Raw genomic sequence first — 27031 nt, 5'->3', positions numbered from 1 at the left:
TTGTGAAGCCCTGTCCTATGAATAAATTTTAAAAAAGCACAAGATGAAAATACATTGAACATGATGTGTCATGGATATACATTAGCAGAAGAAAGCTTTGAAATCTTTTTGTTATCTAAATGAAATAGCAAAACAATTAATACATTTTTGTTGAAAATTGAGATAGACACATACAAACAGGCTAACTTAACATCTAACCACAAAATCCCACCCTGTCTGCATAGACATATCTGCAAATGATTGAATAAACCTTTCACAGGAATGAAAACTTAACCTTAAGAGTGGCACTTTCCATAGAAGTGCAACTTGACCATGCGTACTTGACTTGTATGTTGATAGTTCAATGGTGAGGAAATTGAGCCATTTATTGATTGTGACGTTAAATGAATGATCTTGTAAAATTTACTTAAAAGATTAAAATATGCATAAATCTTGTAAAGTAAGGGTAAAAAGTTAATAATGTACACATGGAAATGGTAGAGTACAAAGGGCACAGGTCACTTCCATTCCTTCTTTGAATTTCATAGAAAGTTCCCACCTGGATAGTGAGCCTAGATATTAGGGGTTGGTATGTTTTGCCCTGTACAGTAACAAAGGGAACAGTCATTTCAATACAAGTGGCATTTGATCTGATGAAGGAAGTTTTCAAAGATTCACAAAGAATGCACTGCTGGCAATGGTGGTGGAAGTGAATACAATAGGCTCTTTTAAGAGACTCTCAGATAGGTTACATGGAGCTTAGAAAAAAAGAGGGCTATGCAGTAGGGAAACTCTAGGCAGTGTCTAGAGTGGGTTACATGGTCAGCACAACATCGTGGACCGAAGGGCCTGTAATGTGCTGTAGATTTCTATGTTCTATGTTTTATGTTCAAAGTACATTTCCTGAAGTTCACCTTCCCCACAGACAGTCACGAAACAAAGAAGAACCGTGGAACCAACCCTTTCAAAGAAAAACATCAATTATCTAACCCTCTCCCCCCCATGCGCAAAAAAAATCACACAAACGGCATAGTTTAGTATAGTTCAGTTCAGAACCTCTACATGAACAAAACAAACTTCCACCGTTTTTCACTATATGGTACCCTATTTTTAAAAATTACGGTCCAACTCTTGTCAATTCAAGATCATAATGGAAGTATTCACAGGATTCATACTTGCGGAGCAATCCTACATGCTGAAGGTTCTGAGGTTCAGCAGAAAATTGTTGTCTGATTATTCATGATGTTTCCTATTCTTAGCTCATTTATATTTATCCTTCAACAATAGCTGATTTATGGATTTTTTAGGCTACTAACCAGAAGTGGATGGAAGTGCAGGGTTCGACAAATGAAATATTGCCAAGGTCCAATACAGAACATAGGGGAGAGGATAATCATTGGTAGGGAAAATGCAGGCTGAAAGAGGGACACCCAAAGAGTGCTGGGAACTACAAAGTCTGCAACGTGCTGGTAATCTTAATGCAGTTAATTCACAATTCTCCTGTTTGGTGTGGTTTGCTGTGGATAATACCCTGGATGAACATAGAAGTATGGAAAATTAATTGTAGATATTATTCAATAGTATTTAACATCTTTACTTTATCTTTTTCTAGAACCTTGTTCCTGATCTTTGTGCATTTAAGAAACCTCTTTCGTTTGCTGAAACAGATCTAGAATTTCATCTTTGTCCTCTGCCAAGATATGTCATAGACAGTAAAAATGGAAGTAATTTTGCAACTACACAGAAGAAATTTCTTGATCGTGATGTAAGCAGCTGTGATCATTTGATCTTTGTTTTCAAATAAAATTTTGGTCTTATTATTTTAGCTAAGCCTCCTCTCCACATCCACCTTATCTAGTCCTTTCAAAATTCAGTGGGTTTCAGTGAGATCCCCACGCACTTTTCTAAATTCCAAAGCTGCCAGATGCTCCTCATATGTTAATGCCTTCATTCCCAGAATCATTCCTGTGAATCTCCTCTGGATTCTCCCCAATGACAATACATACTCGCTAAGATAAGGGCATGCTTGCCTTTATTAGTTGAGTCAATGAGTTCAAAAGTCAGAAAGTTATGTTACTGCTTTATAAAGCTCTAGTTAGGGTACATCTGGAATTTTGCATACAGTTCTGGTTTCCCCATTATAAGAAGGTTTTTGAGATGGTTCAGGTTTACCTGGATTAGAGGGCATGTGCTACAAGAGGATGGGCAAACTTAGCTTGTTTTCTCTGGAGTGGCAGCGGCTGAGTGGAGATTTGATAGAGGTTCATAAGATTTTGAGAGGCACAGATAGAGCAGACGGACAATATCTCTTTCCCAGGGTTGAAATGTCTAATACCAGAAGGCATGCATTTAAATTGAGAGGGAGTAAGTTTAAAGGAGATGTGAGGGTTAGGGAATTTACAAATTAGCAGGAGTAATCAACTGAGGCCTTCAAGTCTGCTCTGGAATTCTATAAGATCGTGTCTGATCAGAATGTAACTTCATTTCTGCATTCTCATCTCCATCTCAGCTTCTAACCTCGAAAATCTATCTGCTTCTGCCTCAAAAATGTTTGAAAAAGCTGTTATCACCAGCCTTTGGGAAAGATTTTCTGAACTTGCAATCTTCTAAATGGAAAAAAAAGTGACATGTTTAAACATGGATCATGGATTCTGCATTCCCTCAACATGAAACATCTTTATCTCTTTTTATAGATGCTGCCTGACTGACAATTTATTTCCTGTTTTTTGGGGAGGGATTTCCAGCACCTGCATTTTTTTTTAGATAAATCAGTCATAAATAAGTGCTAGTTTGTATCGTTCAATTATCTACGAACAAAATTTCTGATAATCTGAAACATACCCAAAAAAGCAATAATTCAAACATTCAGATTATTTGATATATTGATAATGAATAAATAATATATCAAAGTTTACTGTTCACTTTTCTTATGTCATCATATTTATTCTAAATAGTGAAGCTAAATACTGTATTATCAATCTTATTAACTATTGTTTTTTCATACAGGACATAATTAAAGGCTTAATGAATTGGAAAAAGTTTCCTTCTGCTGCTCTTAAGTCTATAACGACCACTGACTTTCTAACTAACTCATGGGTGCCAAGATGGTATGTATTATTAGGACTTTCAATGGTAAGATTTGACTGAATCTTTTAATTTTTACTTTCACTAATTCAAAGTTCAACATAAATTTATTATCGAAGTGCATATATGTCACCATATACAATCCCGAGATTCATTTTCTTGTGGGTATTCACAGTAAATACAAAGAAACTCAATAGCATCAGCGAAAGATGATTCTCAACAGGATTGACAAGCAATCAATGTGCAGAAGACAGCAAACTGTGCAAATACAAAAAAACCCAATGATGAAACTAGAGCAGTAGATGTAGTGTATATTGATTTCAGCAAGGCATTTGATAAGGTCCCCCTTGCAAGTCTTATTGAGAAAGTAAGGAGGCATGGTATCCAAGGGGACCTTGCTTTGTAGATTCAGAATTGGCTTGCTCACAGAAGGCAATTGTTGAAGGTGGTTGTAGGTGGGTCATATTCTGCATGGACGTCGATGACCAGTGGTGTGCCTCAGGGATCTGTTCTGGGACCTCTTCGTGATTTTTGTAAATGACCAGGATGAGGAAGTGGAGGGATAGGTTAGTAAATTTGCTGATGACACAAAGGTTGGGGGTGTTGTGGATAGTGTGGAGGGCTGTCAGAGGTTACAGCGGGACATCGATAGGATGCAAAACTGGGCTGAGAGGTGGCAGATGGAGTTCAACTCAGATAAGTGTGAGGTGGTTCATTTTGGTAGGTCCAATATGATGGCAGAATAGAGTATCAATGGTAAGACTCTTGGCAGTGTGGAGGATCAGCGAGATCTTGGGTCCGTGTCTATAGGACACTCAAAGCTGCTGCGCAGGTTGACTCTGCGGTTAAGAAGGCATATGGTGTATTGGCCTTCATCAACCGTGGCACTGAGTTTAAGAACTGGGAGGTAATGTTGCAGCTATATAGGACCCTGGTCAGGCCCCACTTGGAGAACTGTGCTCAGATCTGGTTACCTCACTACAGGAAGGATGTGGAAACTGTAGAAAGGTGCAGAGAAGAATTACAAGGATGTTGCCTGGATTGGGGAGCATGCCTTATGAGAATAGGTTGAGTGATCTCAGCCTTTTCTCCTTGGAGCGGCGGAGGATGATAAGAGGCATTGATCGTGTGGGTAGTCAGAGGGTTTTTCCCAGGGCTGAAATGGCTAACACAAGAGGGCACAGTTTTAAGGTGCTTGGAAGTAGGGACAGAGGAGATGTCAGGGGTAAGTTTTTTATGCAGAGAGTGGTGAGTGCGTGGAATGGGCGGCCGGCAACAGTGATGGAGGCAGATATGACAATGTCTTTTAAGAGACTCCTGGATAGGTACATAGAGCTTAGAAAAATAGAGGGCTATGGGAAATTTCTAAGTAAGTAAATGTTTAACACTGCATTGGGGGCTGAGGGGCCTGTATTGTGCTGTAGGTTTTCTATGTTTCTACGTTTACTAGAAGTGACACCAAAAATGTACAAGTTGAATTTTGTAAGACTTTTTGGTTACATTCTTTCAACCCTTAAGCAAGTGTATTTTTGTCTACTGAGGTTGGTATAAAGGATTCCAAGACTCCCTTTTAATGAACAGTGCATTTTGAGTACATGCTAAAAAGTACCCCGCAAGGGACCTGCACTAGTTTGTCCAGGTACTTGTCATGTACATTATTCCATGCAAAGATTGTATATTTAAGCAAGATTAGTTGTGATGATTTTTCACGTCAGAGTACATTTTTACTCGTAACTGACTCAGACTAAGCTTTTGTTTCTCAGCTTCTTGTTGGTGCTCGTAAAGATATGACTGTTGTCCTGAGGCTTCTGTGAACTAGCTCACTCACACTGTCCAGACAGTTCTGTGACCAATTCTCTGAACTATTTATCATCAAAGTTTGTGGAAGTCCCATTGTTCTGAGATGGTGATGGACGTGGCAGTGTTGAAGTATAAGCTTTCATTACACACTCTCACCAGAGAGTGGTGAGTGCGTGGAATGGGCGGCCGGCGACAGTGATGGAGGCAGATAAGACAGTGTCTTTTAAGAGACTTCTGGATAGGTATATAGAGCTTAGAAAAATAGAGGGCTATGGGTGCAGTTTTGGTCCCCTGATCTGAGGAAAGACATTCTTGCCATAGAGGGAGTTCAAAGAAGGTTCACCAGATTGATTCCTGGGATGGCAGGACTTTCATATGATGTAAGACTGGATCAACTAGGCTTATACTCGCTGGAATTTAGAAGATTGAGGGGGGATCTTATTAAAACGTATAAAATCATAAAGGGATTGGACAGGCTAGATGCAGGAAGATTGTTCCCGATGTTGGGGAAGTCCAGAACGAGGGGTCACAGTTTGAGGATAAAGGGGAAGCCTTTTAGGACCGAGATGAGGAAAAACTTGTTCACACAGAGAGTGGTGAATCTGTGGAATTCTCTGCCACAGGAAACAGTTGAGGCCAGTTCATTGGCTATATTTAAGAGGGAGTTAGATATGGCCCTTGTGGCTAAAGGGATCAGGGGGTTTGGAGGGAAGGCTGGTACAGGGTTCTGAGTTGGATGATCAGCCATGATCATACTGAATGGCAGTGCAGGCTCGAAGGGCCAAATGGCCTACTCCTGCACCTATTTTCTATGTTTCTATGTAACTCATGATGAATTGTCTTTCGCTAGCCCTAGACTCAGAATATCTTTCCCTTTGGAGAAACCCTAATCTGGTCTACTTCCCAGATCAGCCTCATCCTTTGCATTTCCACTTCTCAACCTAATAGTGGCCACTACATGCATTTTGCCCTTGTGTTCTATGCAATTGTGTTACAATAGCTGCCTCAGTTTATTCTTACAATGCCAAAGATGGATGTCATCTCGCTCCCCAATGAACAATACAATTAATCTCAATCCCCTTTGTTATTTCCCAAATTACCTGCAATTTTCTCTCTCTTGTATTTCCCCTCAGCTCTCATTTGATTTTTTTTTTTTACCATTAGCTCACGCTCAAAGTAGTTTTAAGTGGCCAATTAACCTGTCAGCGTATCTCCAGGATATGGAGGGAAACCAGGGCACCCAGAGGAAAACCATGTTGCACTGGATAGAACTCCACACAAACACACCCAAGGTTATGCTTTGAACTTGGGACCGTAGTGCTGTGAGGGAGCAGCACCAATGATTTGCCAGGTGCAGTACAAGCATGAAAGGAACAAGAGGAATAAAACTGCAGATGCTGAATTCAGAATTATAAGCAAGTGTCAGAAGTCATAAACACAAGAGATTCTGCAGATGCTAGAAATCTTGACAACACACACAGAATTCTGGAGGAACTCTGTAACTTGGGCAGCATCTATGGAGGGGAATAAACAGTCAATATAATCTCCATGTGTGTGACATGGGAGTTCTCCACACCGATGATGGTTGGTCTCTGGTTCCAACCATTAACCCGTTTCACAAGTAATGCATTACTGTGGTGAAATGGTGATTCCCCAAAAGGCCCGTTTGAACAAGCAACAAACACAAAATGCTGGAGGAACTCAGCAGGTCAGGCAGCGTCTATGGAAATGAATAAACAGTCAATCTTTCAGGCAAAGACCCTTCATCAAGACTGAGAAGAAAGGGGGAAGCTGCCTGAATAAAAAGATGGGGGAGAGGGAAGGAGGGTAGCTAGAAGGTGATAGGTGAAGCCGGGTGGGTGGGAAAGATCAAGGGCTGAAGAAGAAAGAATCTGATAGGAGAGGAGAGTGGGCCACAGGAGGAAGGGAAGGAGGAGGGGACCTGGGGAAAGTAATAGGCAGGTGAGAAAAGGTAAAATGTCAGAGTGGGAAATAGAGGGGGAGAGGTAGTCAGAATTTGTTCACTGGAAGGAGATATTCATCCTATCAGGTTGGAGGTTACTCAGACGGAATATAAGGTGTTGCTCCTCCACTGCGAGGGTGACCTCATTATGGCACAAACATTTGATTTTATCAAGTATAGGCTTCCAGTCATTTTTGGCTTCCTCACTTTTTGAAACCATTAGCACTTTTAGTAATTCCAAAGTCCTAGCAATGAAATAATGCTGTTTAAAACAATTATGCACTCCATTTAACTTTGTATTTTTAAAGTTATAATCAGGTGTAGTTGCAAATTACTGTTGATCTTTATTCTTAAAAAGTTACTTTTTCACAATTTATCACATTCTGCGTCACAGTTTGAATGAAATACTTAATCCAAGATTCTCCCCTCCAATCAAGACTTACTGTAGTTAATCGGGTTCAGCCGAGACAACTACAAAATTTACCCTTAGTTCAACACCTTTGATTCCAAATAGACTGTTTACTACCTCACCCAACTATCATGTACCCTAACTGAGATAAGTAAGAATTTCCTTCCATTTCAGTAGTCAGCATTTCCTAGTCTCTTAATATGATACAATCTGATATGGTGCAACATTTCTACTTTTTTAAAATTATTATTATTTTACTCAAATAGAGTGAAGGACTTCAGGTTACCTGGAAGAGCCACAGACTTTATAAACAATACTGACAACATTCCATTAGTATCCATGAAATAGTATTAAAAAGTAGTGATCTGCCATTTTTATTTTCACAGCACTGGTGCATTGATTCTGATGCCAATTATAGCAGCTGGTTTAGAAGCAATTCTGAATGCTAGTAATTATGAAATCATTTTACACTGCATTAGAAATTACTCTAGCAAACTATGCATGACTGCATTTTGGCATGCCTGATTACTTGACATGTTGTTTGTCTAGGAATGATCCATTTTCATTGGATATGCTTCCTGTTGATGTTCCTTTGCAACTGGATCATAAATTAGATGGAAACAAGGAGAACATAACTGCAGAAAGGTACTCTTTAAAATATGGACTTTTACATTTATACTTTCTATTGGTTGACAACATGTGAATCTTCACATACTTCACAGGGAAATGTGGAAAATTAACAGGTAACATAGAATAAATGGCATGAGTTGTTTAGAAGAAACTGCAAAAGTTCTTAGTTTTATGAGAAAAAATTGGAGAGCAAAGGCAGTTGTTGACATTCTCAGCATAATGCCACCATTGAATCATCTCTCTCCCCCTCACTTTTCAGTATTCCAAAGGGATGTTTCATTCTGGGGCATTCGAATTTATCTCATATCTTCAAGTATACAGCTGGAAGAATATCTTCCCGTTCAACAGCTACTTTTTAGTTTTTTTCTTCTTCCCTCATCCAAAGCACTCTTTTCTGCTGAAGTTGGTGCCTTCCTCGTATTCCTTTAAATTTATTGCACTATACTCACTGTATTGGACTGTAAGTCCCTGCAAAGTACTATGAGAATGGCTGAGAGGATTATAGGGTTTTCCTACCATCAGGAGCGCTGTGTACCTGGGGCCCTTAGTATTATTAAGGATCCCACCCATTCATCCAACATCTTCTTTGACTTTCTACCATCAGGCAGGAGACTGATGCATAAAAGCAAGAATGGTCAGGATAGGAAAGTTTCTTCCCCCAGGCTTGTGAACTTCTTGCCACTTCGCATTTGAAGTGTCAACGGTTAGTTTGTTCTGTACCTGAAAATATTTAATTTATACTTTTTACTTTGTTTATTTATGTGTAGTTCATCTGTACATTTTATCCTTACTTTCCTAAGTTATGGTATGTGTATTATGTGTACCTTTGTGCTTTACACCCTGGTTCGGAGAAAGATCTCATTTGCCAAAAAACACTAATCGCTAATTAACAATAAACTTGACTTGATGTGACTTGACTTGACTGCTCAGATTATGGACTGATCTAGAGGGGAATAAGCACAATATTGATGTAGCCTCGCAGAACATGAAACAGTGCACCCTAACTCCTTCACCATTGTTTTGGGAGATTTTAACCAAGCCATTCTGAAAAAAAATCACTGAACAATTACTGTCAATAGATCACTTGCAACACCAGAGGAAACAGCACACTGGACCATTGTTACAACAACAACAAGAATGCTATTCCACGTCTCACTTTGGGAAGTCTGATCACCCGGCTGTACTTCTACTCCCCGAGTATAGGCAGAGACTGAGGACTGCAGCACCAGCAGTGAGGACCAAGAAGGTACGGACAAGGGAAGCACTTACAGGACTGCTTTGAATCGGTAGTCTGGACTATATTCACGGATTCATCTTCGAATCTGGATGAGTATGCTGCTGTTGTTATCAACTTCATTAAAAATTTTGTGGATGAGTGTGTGCCTACAAAGACTTGCTGTACGTTCCCAAACCAAAAGGTGTGGATGAACCAGGAGGTGAATCGTCTGCTGAAAGCTAGATTTGTGGCATGCAAATCTAGCGACCCAGGTCCATACCAGAAAACCAGCTATGACTTGTGGAGAGCTGTTTCAAAGGCAAAGAGACAATTTTGAACAAGGTTGGAAGTGACATCGGATCTGTGACAACTCTGGCAGGGTCTGCAAAACATTACTTCCTACAAAGCAAAACCCAATTAAGATGAATGGCAGTGATGCTTCACTACCAGTTGAACTCAACACCTTCTATGCCCGCTTTGAAAGGGAGTTTATACCTACAGCTGTGAAGATCTCTGCTGCACCTGGTGACCCTGTGATCTCTGTCTCAGAGGCCAATGTTAGTCTGTCTTTAAAGAGGGTGAACCCTCGCAAGGTTGAAGGTCCCGACGGAGTGCCTGGTAAGGTTCTGAAAACTTGTGCCAACCAACTGGTGGGAGTATTTCAAGGACAGTTTCAACCTCTCATTGCTATGGGCAGAAGTTCCCACTTGCTTCAAAAAGGCAACAATTATACCAGTGCCAAAGAAGAATAATGTGGGCTGCCTTAATGACTACACCCAGTAGCACTCACATCTACAGTGATGAAATGCTTTGAGAGGTTGATCTTGACTAGACTGAATTCCTGCTTCAGCAAGGACCCGGACCCATTGCAATTTGCCTATCACCACAATAGGTCAACAGCAGATGCAATCTCAGTGGCTCTTCACATGGCTTTAGACCACCTGGACAACACAAACATCTATGTTCGGAAGCTGTTTATTGACTATAGCTCAGCATTTTCTACAATGACCTAAGTAGAAAAATGGAGGAGGTCCTGAAGAGAGAATTCAGAGAGTTGGGTAGGAAGCCGAAAAGCAGGAGTTCTGGGGTAGTAATCTCAGGATTGCTGCCTGTCCCACGTGCTAACGAGCGCAAGAATAGCATGATCAGGCATGTTAATGCGTGGCTGAGAGACTGGTGTAGGGGGCAGGGCTTCGGGTTCCTGAATCATTGGGGCCACTTCCTGGGGAGGTACGACCTGTACAAAAAGGACGGGTTACATCTGAACCCAAAGGGGTCCAATATCCTTGCAGGCAGGTTTAATAGAGCTGTAATAATATTTAATAGAGCAGGTTTAATACACAGTGTATCGGAAAGATAGGTTAGTAGGCAGAGGGGGTGGTGTGGTCCTATGTATAAGAAATAATATTAAAGCAGTAGAAAGGGATGACATAGGATCAGAAGGTGTAGAGTCTCTATGGGTTAAGTTAAGAAATGGCAAGGGTAAAAGGACCCTAATGGCAGTTGTATACAGGCCCCCAAACAGCAGCCAGGATGTGGATTACAAATTACAGCAGGAGTTAGAAAAGGTGTGTCAGAAGGGCAATGTCATGATAATCGTTGGGGATTTTAACATGAAAGTGGATTGAGAAAACTAGGTCAGTACTGGACTGCAACAGAAAGAATTTGTAGAATGTCTAAGGGATGGCTTTTTAGAACAGCTTGTTGTTGAGCCCATTAGCGGATCAGCTGTGCTGGATTGGATGTCGTGCAATGATCCAGAGGTGATAAGAGAGCTTAAGGTTAAGGAACCCTTAGGGAACAGTGATCACAATATGATCGAGTTCACTTTGAAATTTGAGAAGGAGAAACTAAATTCCAATGTGTCGGTATTTCAGTGGAATAAAGGAAATTACAGTGGCATGAGAGGGGAACTGGCCAAGGTTGACTGGAAAGAGACACCAGCAGGAAAAACAGCAGAGCAGCAATTGCTGGAGTTCCTGTGAAAAATGCGGGAAGTACAAGACAGATATATTCCAAATAAGAAGAAATTTTCGAATGAAAGAAGGACACTACCGTGGCTGACAAGTGAAATCAGAGCCAACATAAAAGCCAAAGAGAGGGCATACAAGGAAGCCAAAGCTAGTGGGAAGAAAGAGGATTAGGAAGCTGTTAAAAACTTGCCGAAGGAAACTAAGAAGGTCATAAGGAAGGAAAAAATGAATTATGAAAGGAAGCTGGCGACTAATATTAAACAAGATACTAAAAGATTTTTAAGTATATAAAGGGTAAAAGAGAGTTGAGGATAGATATAGGACCTAAAGAAAATGATGCTGGAGATATTGTAATGAGAGATGCAGAGATGGCAGAGGAACTGAGTGTGTATTTTGCATCAGTCTTCAGAGTAGAAGACATCTGTAGTATACCGGACATTCAAGAGTGTCAGGGAAGTGAAGTGTGTGCAGTGAAACTTACGACTGAGAAGATGCTCAGGAAGCTTTATGGTCTGAGGGCGGATAAATCTCCTGGATCTGATGGAACGCACCCTTGGGTTCTGAAGGAAGTAGCTGGAGAGATTGCGGAGGCATTAGCAATGATCTTTCAAGAATCGATAGATTCTGGCATTGTACCAGATGACTGGAAAATTGCAAATGTTACTCCACTATTTAAGTAGCATGGGAGGCAGCAGAAAGGAAAGTATAGACCTGTTAGCCTGTGACATCAGTGGTTGGGAAGTTGTTGGAATTGATTGTTAGGGATGAGATTACGGAATACCTGGAGGTGCACGATAAGATAGGCCAAAGCCAGCATGGTTTCCTGAAAGGGAAATTCTGCCTGACTAATCACAAGCAGGGTAGACAAAGGAGATGTAGTAGATGTGGTGTACTTGGATTTTCAGAAAGCCTTTGACAAAGTGCTGCACATGAGGCAGTTTAGCAAAATAAGAGCCCATGGAATTACAGGGGAGTTACTAGCATGGGTGGAGCATTAGCTGGTCAGCAGAAAACAGAGAGTGGGAATAAGGAATCCTATTCTGGCTGGTTGCCAGTTACCAGTGGAGTTCCACAGGGGTGGTTGTTGGGACTGCTGCTTTTTACGATGTATGTCAATGATTTGGACAATGGGATTAATGGATTTGTGGCTAAATTTGCTGATGATACAAAGAAAGGTGGAGGAACAGGTAGTGTTGAGGAAACAGAGAGCCTGTAGAGAGACTTAGATAGTTTAGGGGAATGGGCAAAGAAGTGGCAAACGAAATACAATGTTGGAAAGTGTATGTTCATGCACTTCGGTGGAAGAAATAAATGGGCAGTCTATTATTTAGATGAGGAAAGAATTCAAAATGCAGAGATGCAAAGGGACTTGGGAGTCCTTGTTCAGGATACCCTAAAGGTTAACCTCCAGGTTGAGTCGGTTGTGAAGAAGGCAAATGCAATGTTGGCATTCATTTCTAGAGGTAGAGCATAAAAGAGCAGGGATGTGATGTTGAGGCTCTATAAGGCACTTGTGAGACCACACTTGGAGTATTGTGTGCAGTTTTGGGCTCCTTATTTTAGAAAGAATATATTGACATTGGAGAGGGTTCAGAGAATAATTCCAGGAATGAAAGGGTTACTGTATAAGAAACGGCTAGCAGCTCTTAGGCTGTATTCCCTAGAGTTCAGGAGAATCAAGGGGGAGATCTGATAGAAACATTGAGGTTATTTCCCATGATAGGGGAGTCCAGGACAAGAGGGCACGACTTCAGGATTGAAGAACATCCATTTAGAACAGATATGCGGAGAAATTACTTTAGTCAGAGTGTGGTAAATCTGTGGAATTTGTTGCCACGAGCGGCTGTGGAGGCCAAGTCATTTGGTGCATTTAAGACAGAGATAGATAGGTTCTTGATTAGCCAGGGTATCAAAGGTTATGGGGTGAAAGCAGGGGAGTGGGGATCACTGGAAGAACTGGATTAGCCCATGATTGAATGACGGAGCAGACTCGATGGGCAAATGGTCTACTTCCACTCCTATCTCTTATGGTCTTATTTAACACTGTCATTCCCACAATCCTGATTGATAAGTTACAGAACCTTGGCCTCTATACCTCCCTCTGCAATTGGATTCTTGACTTCCTAACCAGAAAACCACAATCTGTGCAGATTAGTGATAATAGCTCCTCCGTGCTGATGATCAACGTTGGTGTGCCTCAGGGGTGTGTGCTTAGCCCACTGCTCTACTCTCTCTATACCCATGACTGTGTGGGTCTAGTACCATCTATAAATTTGCTGATGATACAACTATTATTGGTAGAATCTCAGATGGAGACAAGGCCATACAAGAGTGAGGTATACCAACTAGTGGAGTGGTGTCATAGCAACAACCTTGCAATCAACGTCAGTAAGATGAAAGAGACTGTGGACTTCAGGAAGGGTAAGACGAAGGAACACATACCAATCCTCATAGAGGGATCAGAAGTAGAGAGAGTGAGCAGTTTCAAGTTCCTGGATGTCAAGATCTCTGAGGACCTAACCTGGTCCCAACATATCGTTGCACCTATAAAGCAGGCAAGACGGCGACTATACTTCATTTAGAGTTTGAAGAGACTTGGTATGTCAACAAACACACTCAAAAACTGGTATAGATGTACCATGGAGAGCATTCTGACAGGCTGCATCACTGTCTGGTATGGGGAGCTACTGCACAGGACTGAAAGGAGCTGCAGAGGGTCATAAATTTAGTCTGCTCCATCTTGGGTACTAGCCTAGAAAGTACCCAGGACATCTTCAAGGAGCAGTGTTTCAGAAAGGCAGTGTCCATTATTAAGGACCACTAGTACCCAGGGCATGCCCTTTTCTCATTGCTACCCTCAGTTAGGAGGTACAGAACCCTGAAGGCACACACTCAGCGATTCAGGCACATCTTCTTCCCCTCTGCCATCCAATTCCTGAATGGGCTTTGAACCCTTGGACACTAGCTCACCTTTTTAATGCGTATTCTGTTTTTGCACAATTTTTAGTCTATTTGATATATACTGTAATTTATTTATTCTTCTATATTGTGTATTGCCTTGAACTGCTGCTGCTAAGTTAACAAATTTCATGACACATGCTGGTGATAATAAACCTGATTCTGATTCTGACATCCACTATGCCCTAAACATACAGATTTTTCACCTCTTTCTCTTAATCCCATTCTCCTACAGTTTTGCAATAAACCTTAATGCAGTTTGAGAAACACCACCTTTTTCTTCTGACAGGGCATATTGCAGTTGCTAGTCTGTAATTAAGTTAATTGACCTCAGAAAATAAACATCTCTAGTCATGATATTTCAAAACTCTGACATTTACAATGCCTTGCTTTGGCTATCTATCTGAGTTAATGATTTTTATTAGTTACAAAAAAAGAGAAATACCAAAAGCAGTGAAAATCCTCAGTCTTCAGGTGATTGTTCTTAATCGTGAACCTGATAGTTAAAGTAACAATGAAAATTGAAATGAAATAAAATTAGACCTGTGTTGCATTTATTAAAAGAGTGTGGTTTCTGTAATAATTGTTGATTTTTGGATCATAGTCCTGAAGAGGTTGTATTGACACCAGAAATGTTGGAAGCTGAATTCACAATGATTCAAAGTGCATTATCAGAGAATCCTAAATTTGAAGCAGAACAAGAAGATGAGTAAGTGTACACCCAGATAGGCTTCTTGCATCTTTCTTAACTACATGCTATGTCTGTGATTGCATTCAGTTTTGGCAGGTTAGTAAATGAACCGTTCTGTAATTATCTCCCATTAATAATGTTAATGGAAAGGAAAACTGATATCTACTTAGAGCAAGGGGTTTAGATGGGGTGGAGTTTGTTAGGTGTGTTCAGGAAGATTTCCTGGCACAATACGTAGATAAGCCATCTAGAGGAGAGGCTGTACTTGATCTGGTATTGGGAAATGAACCTGGTCAGATGTCAGATCTCTCAGTGGGAGAGCATTTTGGAGGTAGTGATCTCCTTTGCCATAGTGCTGGAGAGGGATAGTTGGCACGTGGCCAAATGGTTAAGGCATTCGTCTAGTGATTTGAAGGTCGCTAGTTCGAGCCTTGGCTGAGGCAGTGTGTGTGTCCTTGTGCAAGGCACTTAACCACACATTGCTCTGTGACGACACTGGTGCCAAGCTGTATGGGTCCTTATGCCCTTCCCTTGGACAACATTGGTGGCGTGGAGAGGGGAGACTTGCAGCATGGGCAACTGCTGGTCTTCCACACAACCTTGCCCAGGCCTGCGCCCTGGAAACCTTCCAAGGCGCAAATCCATGGTCTCATGAGACTAACGGATGCCTATAAAAGGAGAGGGATAGGAGCAGAAAATTTGGGAAAGCATTTAATTGGGGTTAGGGGGGAATATAATGCTATTAGTGGTGTGTCACGGGGATCATTGTTAGATCTGTTGTCATTTGTCACCTATATCAATGATCTGGATGATGATGCGGCCACTTCAATCCACAAATTTATGGATGACACCAAGATTGGGGGTGTAGTGCTCAGCAAGGAAGGCTATCAAGGCCTACAGTGGGATCAGGACCTGCTGGAAAAATGGGCAAAAAAATGGCAGATGGATATTTATGCAGACAAGTGTGAGGTGTTGCATTTTGACGACAAATCAAGTTACAACTTACCCAGTGAGTGATAAAGCACTAAATAGTGCAGTAAGACAGTGGGATCTGGGAATACAGTCCCCTAATTTCGTGAAAATGATAGCTGATGTAGATAGGGTAGTAAAGAAAGCTTTTGGCACATTGTCTCTCACAACTCCACGTATTGACTACAGGAGTTGGGATGTTATGTTGAAGTTGTATAAGACTTATTGAGGGCTAATTTGGAGTGTTATGTGAAGTTTTGGCCACCTGCAGTACCTACAGGAAAGATATAAAAAGAAGAGCTCTGACCAGTGGCCAATCTGGACAATGAAAGTTTTGAGAGGAGGGGACTTCAATCAGGTCCACTACCCCGGTACAAAAGGCAGCAGTAAGTCACTACAGTGAAAGAGAGCTTTGACTAGCAGCCAATTCAAACATAGGAAGTTTTGAGAGGAGGGGACTTCAATCAAGTCCACTGCCAGTACAAAAATCAGCAGTGGGTTGCTACAGCAAAAAAAAAAAAGAGCTTTGACCAGCAACCAATCAGCGTTTGGGATTGACTGGCAAGAGCAAATTAAAGAAGAGGCAGGGGCAAGCACAGTTGCTATCATCGCAGCAGCCATGGTCTGTGTGGACAGAGTCAGAGTGGTGATCTTGAGGCTTTAGTTCTTCAAGGCTTCCGCGAAGAGAGCCTTCAGTCAGAGAAAGCAAAGGAAAGAAAAGCTGAAGGTTAAGTTTTTTTCCTTTCCATCTTTTTATTTGCTCAGCTAGGACAGTAAAGATGTCAGGCAGGATAGTTGAATGCTCCTCTTGCAAGATGTGGGAAGGCAGGAAGACCTTCAGTGTTCTTGATAACTACAGCTGCGAGAAGTGCATCTGGTTGCATCTCTAACAATCCATGTTAAGGAGTTGGAGCTGGAACTGGATGAATTCCGGATCATTTGGAGGCTGAAGGGGTGATAGAGAGTTAGTGACACCCAAGATGGTCACAGGAGACCGGGTGACAGTCAGGAAGAGGAAGGGGGTTAAGGAGGGAGTATAGAGTACACCTGTGGCCAGCCCCCTCAACAATTGCTATATCACTTTGGATACTATTGGGGCATGACCTATTGGAGGAAGGACATAGTGGTCAGTTCTCTGGCACTGAGTCTGCTTCTGTGACTCAGAAGGGAAGAGGGGAGAAGAGGCATGCTGTGGTGATAGGGGATTCATTAGTTAGGGGAACAGAAAGGAAGTCCTGTGGATGAGAATGAGATCCCTGGACAATATGTTGCCTCCTAAGTGCCAGGGTCCGGGACATCTTGGATCAAATCCTCAGCATTCTTAAGCGGGAAGGTGAACAACCAGAAGTCATGGTCCATGTAGGTATCATTTACATGGGTAGAAAGAGTGATGAGGTTCTGCATAGAGAGTTCAAAGAGTCAGGAACTAAGTTAAAGGGCAGGACCTCCAGGGTTGTGATTTTAGGATTCCTACCTGTGCCACGTGCTAGTGAGGCCAAAACTAGGAAAATTATACGTTTATTATGTGGCTAAGGAGTTGGTGTAGGGGGGAGGGCATAAGATTTTTGGACTCTCTTCCAGTGGAGGTGGAATCTGTACAGAAGGGATGGTTTGCACCTGAACTGGAGGGGGACTAATATCCTAGCGAAAATGTTTGTTAATGCTGTACGGTGAGGTTTAAACTAGAGTTGCAGGGGGATGGGAAGCGGAGTGCCAGAACAGTTAGCAGGGGGGTTATGAAGGCAGATGTTGGTAAGACCTTAGACAAAGTCACGAATCAAAACTGAGCATGGTGCAACTGATGTCCTGAGCTGCACATATTTCAATGCAAAAAGTATTGTAGGAAAGGTGGATAATATTGCTGAAGATGAGGTAGCTGGTTTACAAACAGAGGGAATGTGTAGTGAGGAGAGGCTATTGTGAGGGCAAAATTGCAGTCAACAAGATGAGTTGAAACGTAAAAGGCGGACAAAATCAAAAAGGGTGAATACAAGATTGAAGGAGTTGTATTTGAATGCGTGCAGTATTTGCAATAAGGTAAATTAACTTGCAGCAGAGTTGCAGATTGGCAGGTATGATGCTGTAGGCATCGCTAAATCATGGTTGAATGAAGGTTATAGCTGCGAGCTTAATGTCCAAGAATACACATTGTATTCAAAGGACAGGCAGGAAGGCAGAGGGGGTGGCGTTGCTCTGTTGTTAAAAAATGAAAGAGGTGACATAGGGTCAGAAGGTGTTGAATCATTGTGGATAGAGCTAAGGAACTTCAAGGTAAAGAGATCCAATCAAATAAAAGAATATCTACAGATGCTGCAAATCCAAGCACCACACAAAATGCTGGAGGAACTCAGCAGGCCAGGCAGTATCTAGGAAAAGAGTAGTGTTTTGGCCTGAATTGCTGACTGTGCTCTTTTCCTAGATGCTGCCTGGCCTGCTGAGTTCCTCCTGCATTTTGTGTGTGTTGTTCAAAGTAAAGAGACCCTGAAGGGAGTTGTATACAGATCCCCAAATTGTAGTAAGGATGTGGCCTACAAATTACAGCCAGAGATAGAAAATGCATGCCAAAAGGGCAATGTTACAATAGTCACGGAGGACTTCAATATGCAGGTAGATTGGGAAAATCAGGTTAGTGCTGGATTCCAAGAGGGGGAATTTCTAGAATGCCTACAAGATGGCTTTTCAGAGCAGCTTGAGGTTGAGCCCACTAGGGGATCAGCTATCCTGGATTAGGTGTTGCGCAATGAACCAGAATTGATTAGAGAGCTTAGGGGGAAGTGATCACAATATGATCGAATTCACCCTGAAACTTGAGAAGGAGAAGCTAAAGTCAGATGTATCATTATTACAGTGGAGTAAAGGGAATTACAGAGGCTTGAGAGAGCAGCTGGCCAGAATTGATTGGAAAAGAATACTGGCAACGATGACAGCAAAGTAGCAATGGCTGGAATTTCTGCAAGCAATTCGGAAGGCATAGGATATATACATCCCAAAGAGGAAGAAATATTCTAAAGCAAAGATGACACAACCATGGCTAACAAGAGAAGTAAAAGCCAAAGAGAGTGCATATAATAGAGCAAAACTTAATGGGCATTTAGAGGATTGGGAAACTTTTAAAAACAAACAGAAAGCAACTAAAAAGTTATTAAGAAGGTAAAGATGGAATATGAAAGTAAGTTAGCCAATAATATTGAAGTGGATACCAAAAGATTCTTCAGATACATAAAGTGTAAAAAAGAGGCAAGAGTAGATATTGGACTGCTGGAGAACGATGCTGGAAAGGTAGTAATGGGGGACAATGAAATAGCAGATGAACTGAATAAGTATTTGGTGTCAGTCTCAACTGTAAACTGTTGGAAGTTCCAGGTGTCAGGGGTCACGAAGTGTATAGTTACCATTACTAGAGAGAAGGTTCCTGGGAATCTGGTCTGAAGGTAGATTCTTTCCATAGGGGGAGTACGAAGAAGGTTCACCAGATTGATTCCTGGGATGGCAGGACTTTCATATGAAGAAAGACTGGATCGACTAGGTTTACACTCACTGGAATTTAGAAGATTGAGGGGGAATCTTATTGAAATGTATCAAATTCTAAAGGGATTGAACAGGCTAGATGCAGGAAGATTGTTCCCGATGTTGGGGAAGTCCAGAACGAGGGGTCACAGTTTAAGGATAAAGGGGAAGCCTTTTAGGACCGAGATGAGGGAAAACTTCTTCACACAGAGAGTGGTGAATCTGTGAATTCTCTGCCACAGAAAACAGTTGAGGCCAGTTCATTGGCTATATTTAAGAGCGAGTTGGATATGGCCCTTGTGGCTAAAGGGATCAGGGGGTATGGAGAGAAGGCAGGTACAGGGTTCTGAGTTGGATGATCAACCATGATTACACTGAATGGCGGTGCAGGCTCGAAGGGCCGAATGGCCTTCTGCACCTATTTTCTATGTTTCTAGATAAGACATCTGCATCAGATGCTTTACACCTCAGGGTTCTGTAAGAGGTGGCTGAAGATATCATAGAGACATTAGTAATCATCTTTCAAAATCACTAGATTCTGGAATGATTCCAGAAGACTGGAAAATAGTAAATGTCACTCACATTCCAAGAAGGGAGAGAGGCAGAAGAAAGGAATCTATAGACCAGTTAGTCTGACCTCAGAGGTTGAGAAGATGTTGGAGTCGATTATTAAGGATGAAATTTCAGGGTACTTGTAGGCACATGATAAAATAGGCTGTAGTCAGCATGGTTTCCTCAAGGGGAAACCTTGCCTGACAAATCTGTTGGAATTCTTTGAAGAAATAACAAGCAGGATAGACAAAGGAGAAGTTGATGTTGTGTACTTTGATTTTCAGAAGGCCTTTGACAAGGTGCCATACATGAGGCTGCTTAACAAGCTATGAGCCTGTGGTATTACAGCAAAGATCCAGCATGGATAAAGCAGTGGCTGATTGGCAGGAAGCAAAGGGAGTCTTTTCTGGTTGGCTGCAGTGTCTAGTGGTGTCCCACAAAGGTCTGTGTTGGGACAGATTCTTTTTCATTATATGTCAGTGATTCAGATGATGGAATTGATGACTTTGCTGCAAAGTTTGCAGACCATATGAAAGTAGGTGGAGGGCAGGTAGTTCTGAGGAAGTAGAGACTCAGAAGGTCTTAGACAGATTAGGAGAATGGGCAAAAAAATGGCAGTTGGAGTGCAGTGTCAGGAAGTGTATGATCATGCACTTTGGTATAAGAAATGAAAGGCTGAATATTTTCTAAATGGAGAGGAAATACGAAAACTGAGGCACAAAGGGACTTGGAAGTCGTTGTGCAGAATACCCTAAAGGTTAAAAGTGGATTTCCAGGTTGAGCCTGTGGTGAGGAGGCCAAATGGGATGTTAACATTGATTTCAAGAGGACTAGAATGTAAAAGCAATTCTTGTCATTTTGAGACTTTAGAAAGCCCTGGTGAGGCCTCACATGGAATATTGAGAGTAGCTTTGGGCCAATTATCTTAAAAAGCATATGCTAAAACTGGTGAAGGTTTAAAGGAGGTTCACGAAAATGATTCCAGGATTGAAGGGCTTGTCATATGAAGAGCGTTGGATGGCATGGGCTTGTATTCACCGGAATTCAGAAGAATGAGGGGTGACCTCATTGAAACCTATCAAATGGTGGAGTGGATGTGGAGAGGATGTTTCCTCTGGTGGGAGAGTCCAAGACCAGAGGACACAGTATCAGAACAGAGGGGTGTCCTTTTAGAACAGAGATGAGGAAGAATTTCTTCAGCCAGAGAGTGGTGAATCTGTGGAATTCTTTGCCACAGGCAGATGTGGAAACCAAGTCTTTATGTATATTTAAGGCAGAGGTTGATAGATTCTTGGTTGGTCAGGGCATGAAGGGATACGGGAAGAAGGAAGGAGATTGGAATTGAGAGGAAAGTTGGATCAGCCATGATGAAATGGTGAAGCAGACTCAGTGGGCTAAATGGCCCAGTTCTGTTCCTGTATCTGGTCCTATAAATGATCTTATGGTCTAAATAAGATCCGAAGAATGTGTAGAAATTTTACAAGGATATTGTTAGGACTTGAGGACCTGGGTTATATGGAATGGTTGAATAGGATAGGATTTTATTCTCTGGAATATGGAAGATTGATGAGAGATTTTATAGGTGTATACAAAGTTATGATAGGGTAAATGCAAGTCGGCTTTTTTCCACTGAGGTTGCATGAGACTACGATGAGAGGTTATGGTTGAAAGGTGAAAGGTGAACAGATTAAGGGGAACATTAGGGGGAACTTCTTCACTGAGAGTGCAGTAAGAGTGGAATGATCTGCTACCAGAAGTGATAAGTGGAGGTTTGATTTCAACATTTAAAAGAAATTTGAATAGGTACATGGATGGAAGGCGTATGGAGGGATGTCCTCTGGATGTAGGTCAGTGGGATTAGGCAGAATAATAGTTTAACTCAGACTGGATGGGTAGAAGGGCCTGTTTCTGTTCTGTAGTGTTCTATGACTCTATAAGTCACACAAGTTTGGTTCTGTTGATCAGAGGGCTGACAGGAATTTGACCTAACATTTTATAAAAATCAAACTATCTGCAATAGTAATATAACTAATGTTTATTTTAGTTTTTACTTGTTCATTTTTTATTTTTAAATCAGTTTTTAAAACAATTCTATTACTTATTTTGGGAGCACATTAGAAGAGGGGAGCAGGAAATTAAAATTCTTTAAACAGTATGGAAAGGTGCATTAATCAACAATGTTTTCTCTTTATTTACAGTAAGCTTATAAAGGCTAAATCTTCACAAACATCAACTCCTGTTCAACCCACTCCAAGGTAAATATTACACACATACACAGACGAACAAATTTTTGCTTCTTTGAAATATCAAACAACTTCTTAAGCTGTTTAAAAGCATCTAGCCGAGACAGCAATGAAAACTAAGTTCCTGCATCAATGGTTGTTTCACTCGTAAAACAGTAGGTACGGTATTTAATATTCTGTGCTTAGGAAATTGGAAGCAGTAAATCATTTTTATTATTGATATTAAAATAGCTTGTAATTTTAACATCAAAAGAATCAAAGAAAAAAAACATGGCAAGACAGGGCTCAGATTTAGGATATTAATAAATCCTAAATTTATTTACAACATTATTGCAATTCATGTAAAAAGCAATGGATTGAAAATGCATTTTGTTTTTAGTGAATATAATTGGTATCTAACAGTTGCAAAAGTAGTTAAGTAGTTTAAAGAAGAAACCTGTCAATGCTGAGTATGGGACAGCACAAAAATCAGCTGGTTGCTTATCAATAGATGATGAATTAAGGAGTTCTTTTTCAGGAGCAATTGCATGAGGAATTAAGTCAATTTGCAGTATTCTAAGCACTCTTTAGGAAATAATATTGTAGTTGGAAATTTATTTGAAGTAGTTGATATATGAACAAGCAGAGCACATGCATTTCCCAACCTCATTGTCTTCAAGTATAAGGGAGAAACCAAAGATTTATTATTTTTTTGTATATTAATGCAATTCAAAAGAAGATTTCTATTTATAAATATTGTTCAATGACTGTGATAAGGATAAACTAGAGAAACACAAATTTTGTGCTATTATCTAATTAGATTTTAAGTTCTATACTTGCATGTTTTGAGAATGCAGTGTCAGGTAGAATTACATTTTAGTTCATTGCAAATGGGAAGTGAGGCTTTATGATAAAATCTACCCAACAGTTCCACCTTAATCCAAAGGGAAGAGCAGCAGAAAGCACAGGGAAGTTAATTTGATTTTTTATGGGTTTGTGTTAATGACTGGAGAAACTCAAATATCTACAACATACTGTATACATCAGATACTTATATTCATAACATGCCATCCTTTGCAAAAGGTTTGTCAATATAAGTAGTCAACCAGAACTATTACTTGATACAAATGAACCACAAATATAGAAATTTTATTTTAAAAGAGAGATAGCTTATTGAGATTGAGAAACTTTCATTCAGATAAATCAAAATAATTGGTTTAGCATTCAACATTTTTATGGTATGAATGCATTATTTTCTTAATTCATTCTATTAGTATGCTGTAAGTTCCTTAATTTAAATAGGCAATACCTAAGAACTCAGGATTTATTCTATAGATTTTTAAAATTATAGTAATAACAACAGTTTGCTGGAATTGTTGCAGTACAGTTGCCTGGAGAAATTGGGAGCAGCACCCCCTTCGGGAAATACCTCATTCTTGGAACATGGCCATGACTGGCGAGACCAACGTTTAATGCCTAGCATTAATTGCCATTTTACGGATGTTGTCCGTGGCTTGTCGAACACCAGGGTACTTCAGAATGTAGTGACAGTAAAAGGCCAACAATAAATTTTCCAGTCTAGTGCGTGCTATTAAAAGAATCAGTGTATATTGTGTATATATATTCTACTCCACTCTCTCTGTTCTCAGCAGTGCTAATCAGTGATCATATTTTCAGGGAAGTAAGAGAACAACATTTGGAGAATGCCCTACAAGTTCAGAACAACCGTTTGGGATCAGGTTTTCAAATGCGACTGGAGCACCTCAGACGTTTAAGTATCAACAAGTTGTTGCTTCTAAACTAAAATTGACATTTATTACTACATCGTAGTTTCAAAATGACATGTGAACTGCTTGGTGCACAAGTATTTTCATACTTACAATTATTTTTCTAGTTTGCTAAAAGTACAATTATACATTTATGGAATATTGACATTGTGCCATTATAATGAATCAGGAATTCCATGTGCCCAGATTGCAATAAATAGTAGAGTAAAATTGTTGTAAATAAGGTCAAAACTATAATTAAATAAATACTTTGTTATTGTGATAACAGTCACATGTTAAAGGTAATATGTTATCCATACTCAAGGAATTATTTCTGTGTGGCTTTTTATGGTGAAGGCAGGGGACTGTTGGAATGTTGAAAAAGTGGGAAATAGCCTTGCATATAAAAAAACTAATCAACTGATTTTTTTCTTAATCTGAAATTTTGCCTCTTTATATCAGCGACTAGTAATTAGATCAAAATATTAATGATTAATAAGACCATAAAACATTGGAGCAGAATTGAGCCATTTAGCCCAATGAGTCTGCTCTGCCATTCGATCATGGTTGATTTACTTTCCCTCTCAACCCCATTCTCCTGCCTGTAACCTTTGATGCCCTTACTAATTAAGAATCTATCAACACTGTTTAAATATACCAAATGGCTTGCCCCCCACACCTTCTGTGGGCACGAATTTCACAGCTTCAATATCCTCTGGTTCAAGAAATTCCTCTTTATCTTTGTTTTAAATGGATGTCCCTCTATTCTGAAGCCATTCCTTCTGGTTTCCACTATAGGAAACATCCTTTCCATGTCCACTCTATCAAGGCTTTTCAAAGTTCAATAGGTTTCAATGAGATCCCCGCTCATTCTTCTAAACTCTAGCGATTACTGGTAGAGAGCCATCAAATGTTTCTCACACAAAAATCTTTTTATTCCCAGAATCACTCTCATGAGACTCCTTGAACCCTCATACCTTATTAAGCCTCATTATTATATCCTTGCTTTTATATTTTGGACCTTTTGAAATGTTGACATTGCTTACCATTGACTTAACCTGTAAGTAAAGGAATCCTGCTTGGGGACTGCTAAGTCCTTTCGTACCTCTGAATTTTGAATGTTCTCCCCATTTAGAAAAGAGTGTACGCATTTTTTCCTCTACCAAAGTACATGACCATACATTTCCCGACACTATATTCCATCTTTGCCCATTCTTCCAAACTGTCTAAATGCTTCATCAACACTACCTGCCCCTCCACCTATCTTTGTATCATCTGCAAATTGGCCACAAAGCCATCCATTTCATCATTCAAATCATTGACATATACAGTACTGTAACATGAAGAGAACCGTTCCCAAAATGGACCCCCTCGAAACACCATTAATCACTGACAGCCAACCAGAAAAGGCTCACTCTATTCCTAGTTTTTGCCTCCTGTCAATCAGACAGTCTATTATCCATGTTGGTATCTTTCTTCTAATGCCATAAAGTTTGTCTTGTTAAGCAGCCTCATGGGCAACACCTTGTCAAAGGCTGTGAACTCAATCTGAGACGTCCCTGACCCTGGCACCTGGGAGGCAACATACCATCTGGGTGTCTATTTCACAGCATCTCCTAACTATAGAATCCCCTAACACTACTTGCTGTCCTCTTCTGCCCCCTCTCCTTCTGAGCCACAGAGCCTGACTCAGATCGAAAGTGATACATCTGTTGTTGAGTGGTACGGCCACAGGAGTACTCTCCACTGGCTGCCTATCCCTTTTCCCGCTCCCGACGGTTACCTGGTAACATGTGTTCTAGTCCCTGCGTGTAACTCCTTCCCTATAATCCTGTCAGTCAATCCCTCAGCTTCGAAATGATCTGAAGTACATCGAGTTCTAGCACCAGTTCCTTAACAGGGTCTGAAAAAAGCTGCAGGAGGATGCACTTCTTGCAGGTGTAGTCATCTAGATAGAGTTCTTCCCACATCCCGCAAGAGGAGCATTCCATTATCCTGCTTGGAATCCCCACTGATCTAACTATGCAGTAACAAAGAAAGAAAAAATAAACGAAAAAGAATCTAACTTCTGCTTCTGCCTCTCCTCACCAAAGCCTCTATGTGCCAAAGTCTGAGCTCCCCACTATAACACTGGCCCATGCACACAATGCTTAAACCTAACTTCTTTATATTGGATCTTGCCAAAGTGCCTAATTAGGCACAACCCAATATCTCCCTGGGAACTCTATTGCTTAAAATATCCTTGCTTCTTTTGAACTCTCTCTCCCGCTATGCAATCCATTGATTTAACAGAGATCTGTAGCACACGCATCTTAGTGTAAAATAGACGCTTCTGAATAATTTTGCTTTTTTTGATGAAATATTAAACAAAAGATTACCTCATTCACATCATTGATTATGGTGACATTTGGTGGCAATGTCTGTTTACATCACATATTCCCTATCATCTACCATTTTTCTTTTCATTGTGATTAATCAAGTTGAGATAAATGCTCATAGCACCGTACTCTGCCACTGAAACTGAATGAAACAATTTATGTATACTGTGCTTTGGGGTGTTTGTTCTTCAAATGAATTTTTTAAAGTAAAAATAGGTACAATGATAATATTACATAGTCTTAATTTACAATGAAAATTCCTAATGGCAGTGTCATCTACACTTAGGGTATAAAACCTTTCAATATATGAAGGGGGCCGATAAGGTTAAAGTGAGATTTACAGACTCCTCCATAAGAGAGTTAGAGGTACTTAGCAGGTGTTTGATAGGTGATGTACAGTTTGGGAGCTAGTCATCTGCTTTTGTTGCTTAGCTGGGTTTCTGTGTGCTCTTGATTAAACAGATTCAAAGTAATTAATGCTGATTTGTTTACCCTCTCAGTGGATTTGAAGGAGTTTGTGATGTACTTTGAGGTACCTGGAGGAGGTAGCACCTGATGCAGAAGCATATAGTTGAGTAATGATTGTATAATATATTATGTTTGACAATTTTGCTCTGGAGGAAAGATCCTGACTATCTGCCCTATTATACTTCTCATAATTTTAAAAACATGATAAGTTTCCCCTCAACCTTCAATGCTTCAGTGGGAACAAGCCAAGTTTGTCCAACCTGTCCTTGTAGCTCATACCCTTTAATCCAGGAAGCTTGCTAGTAAACCTCTTCTGCATCCTCTCCATTTTTTCTGCATCCTTGCTATAATGAGGAAACCAGAACTACACACAGTACTCTTTCTAATTGAAGTTTTATATAGCTGGAGCGTGACTTCCTTTCTCTTATAATCAATCTCCCCAGCAATGAACGCAATCATGCCATAT

The 27031-nt window shown here is 40.6% G+C and overlaps 1 protein-coding gene across 1 annotated transcript in view; it reads left to right on the top strand.

Annotated features, from left to right (window-relative positions):
* Positions 1 to 26498, top strand: part of cfap221 (cilia and flagella associated protein 221) — a 174272-nt gene extending 147774 nt beyond the window's left edge. Inside the window, exons 20-25 of the mRNA XM_072262113.1 lie at positions 1592 to 1744; positions 2986 to 3086; positions 7785 to 7880; positions 14617 to 14721; positions 21930 to 21986; positions 23631 to 26498. Of these exons, the coding sequence (XP_072118214.1) occupies positions 1592 to 1744; positions 2986 to 3086; positions 7785 to 7880; positions 14617 to 14721; positions 21930 to 21986; positions 23631 to 23757 (639 nt within the window). The 3' untranslated portion in view covers positions 23758 to 26498. The remainder of the gene's footprint in view (positions 1 to 1591; positions 1745 to 2985; positions 3087 to 7784; positions 7881 to 14616; positions 14722 to 21929; positions 21987 to 23630) is intronic.
* The last annotated feature ends 533 nt before the right edge of the window (positions 26499 to 27031 follow it).

The sequence above is a fragment of the Mobula birostris genome, chromosome 6 (genome assembly GCF_030028105.1).
Source record: "Mobula birostris isolate sMobBir1 chromosome 6, sMobBir1.hap1, whole genome shotgun sequence".
Taxonomy (NCBI): Eukaryota; Metazoa; Chordata; class Chondrichthyes; order Myliobatiformes; family Myliobatidae; genus Mobula; species Mobula birostris.
This window is presented reverse-complemented; position numbering and strand designations above follow the sequence as displayed.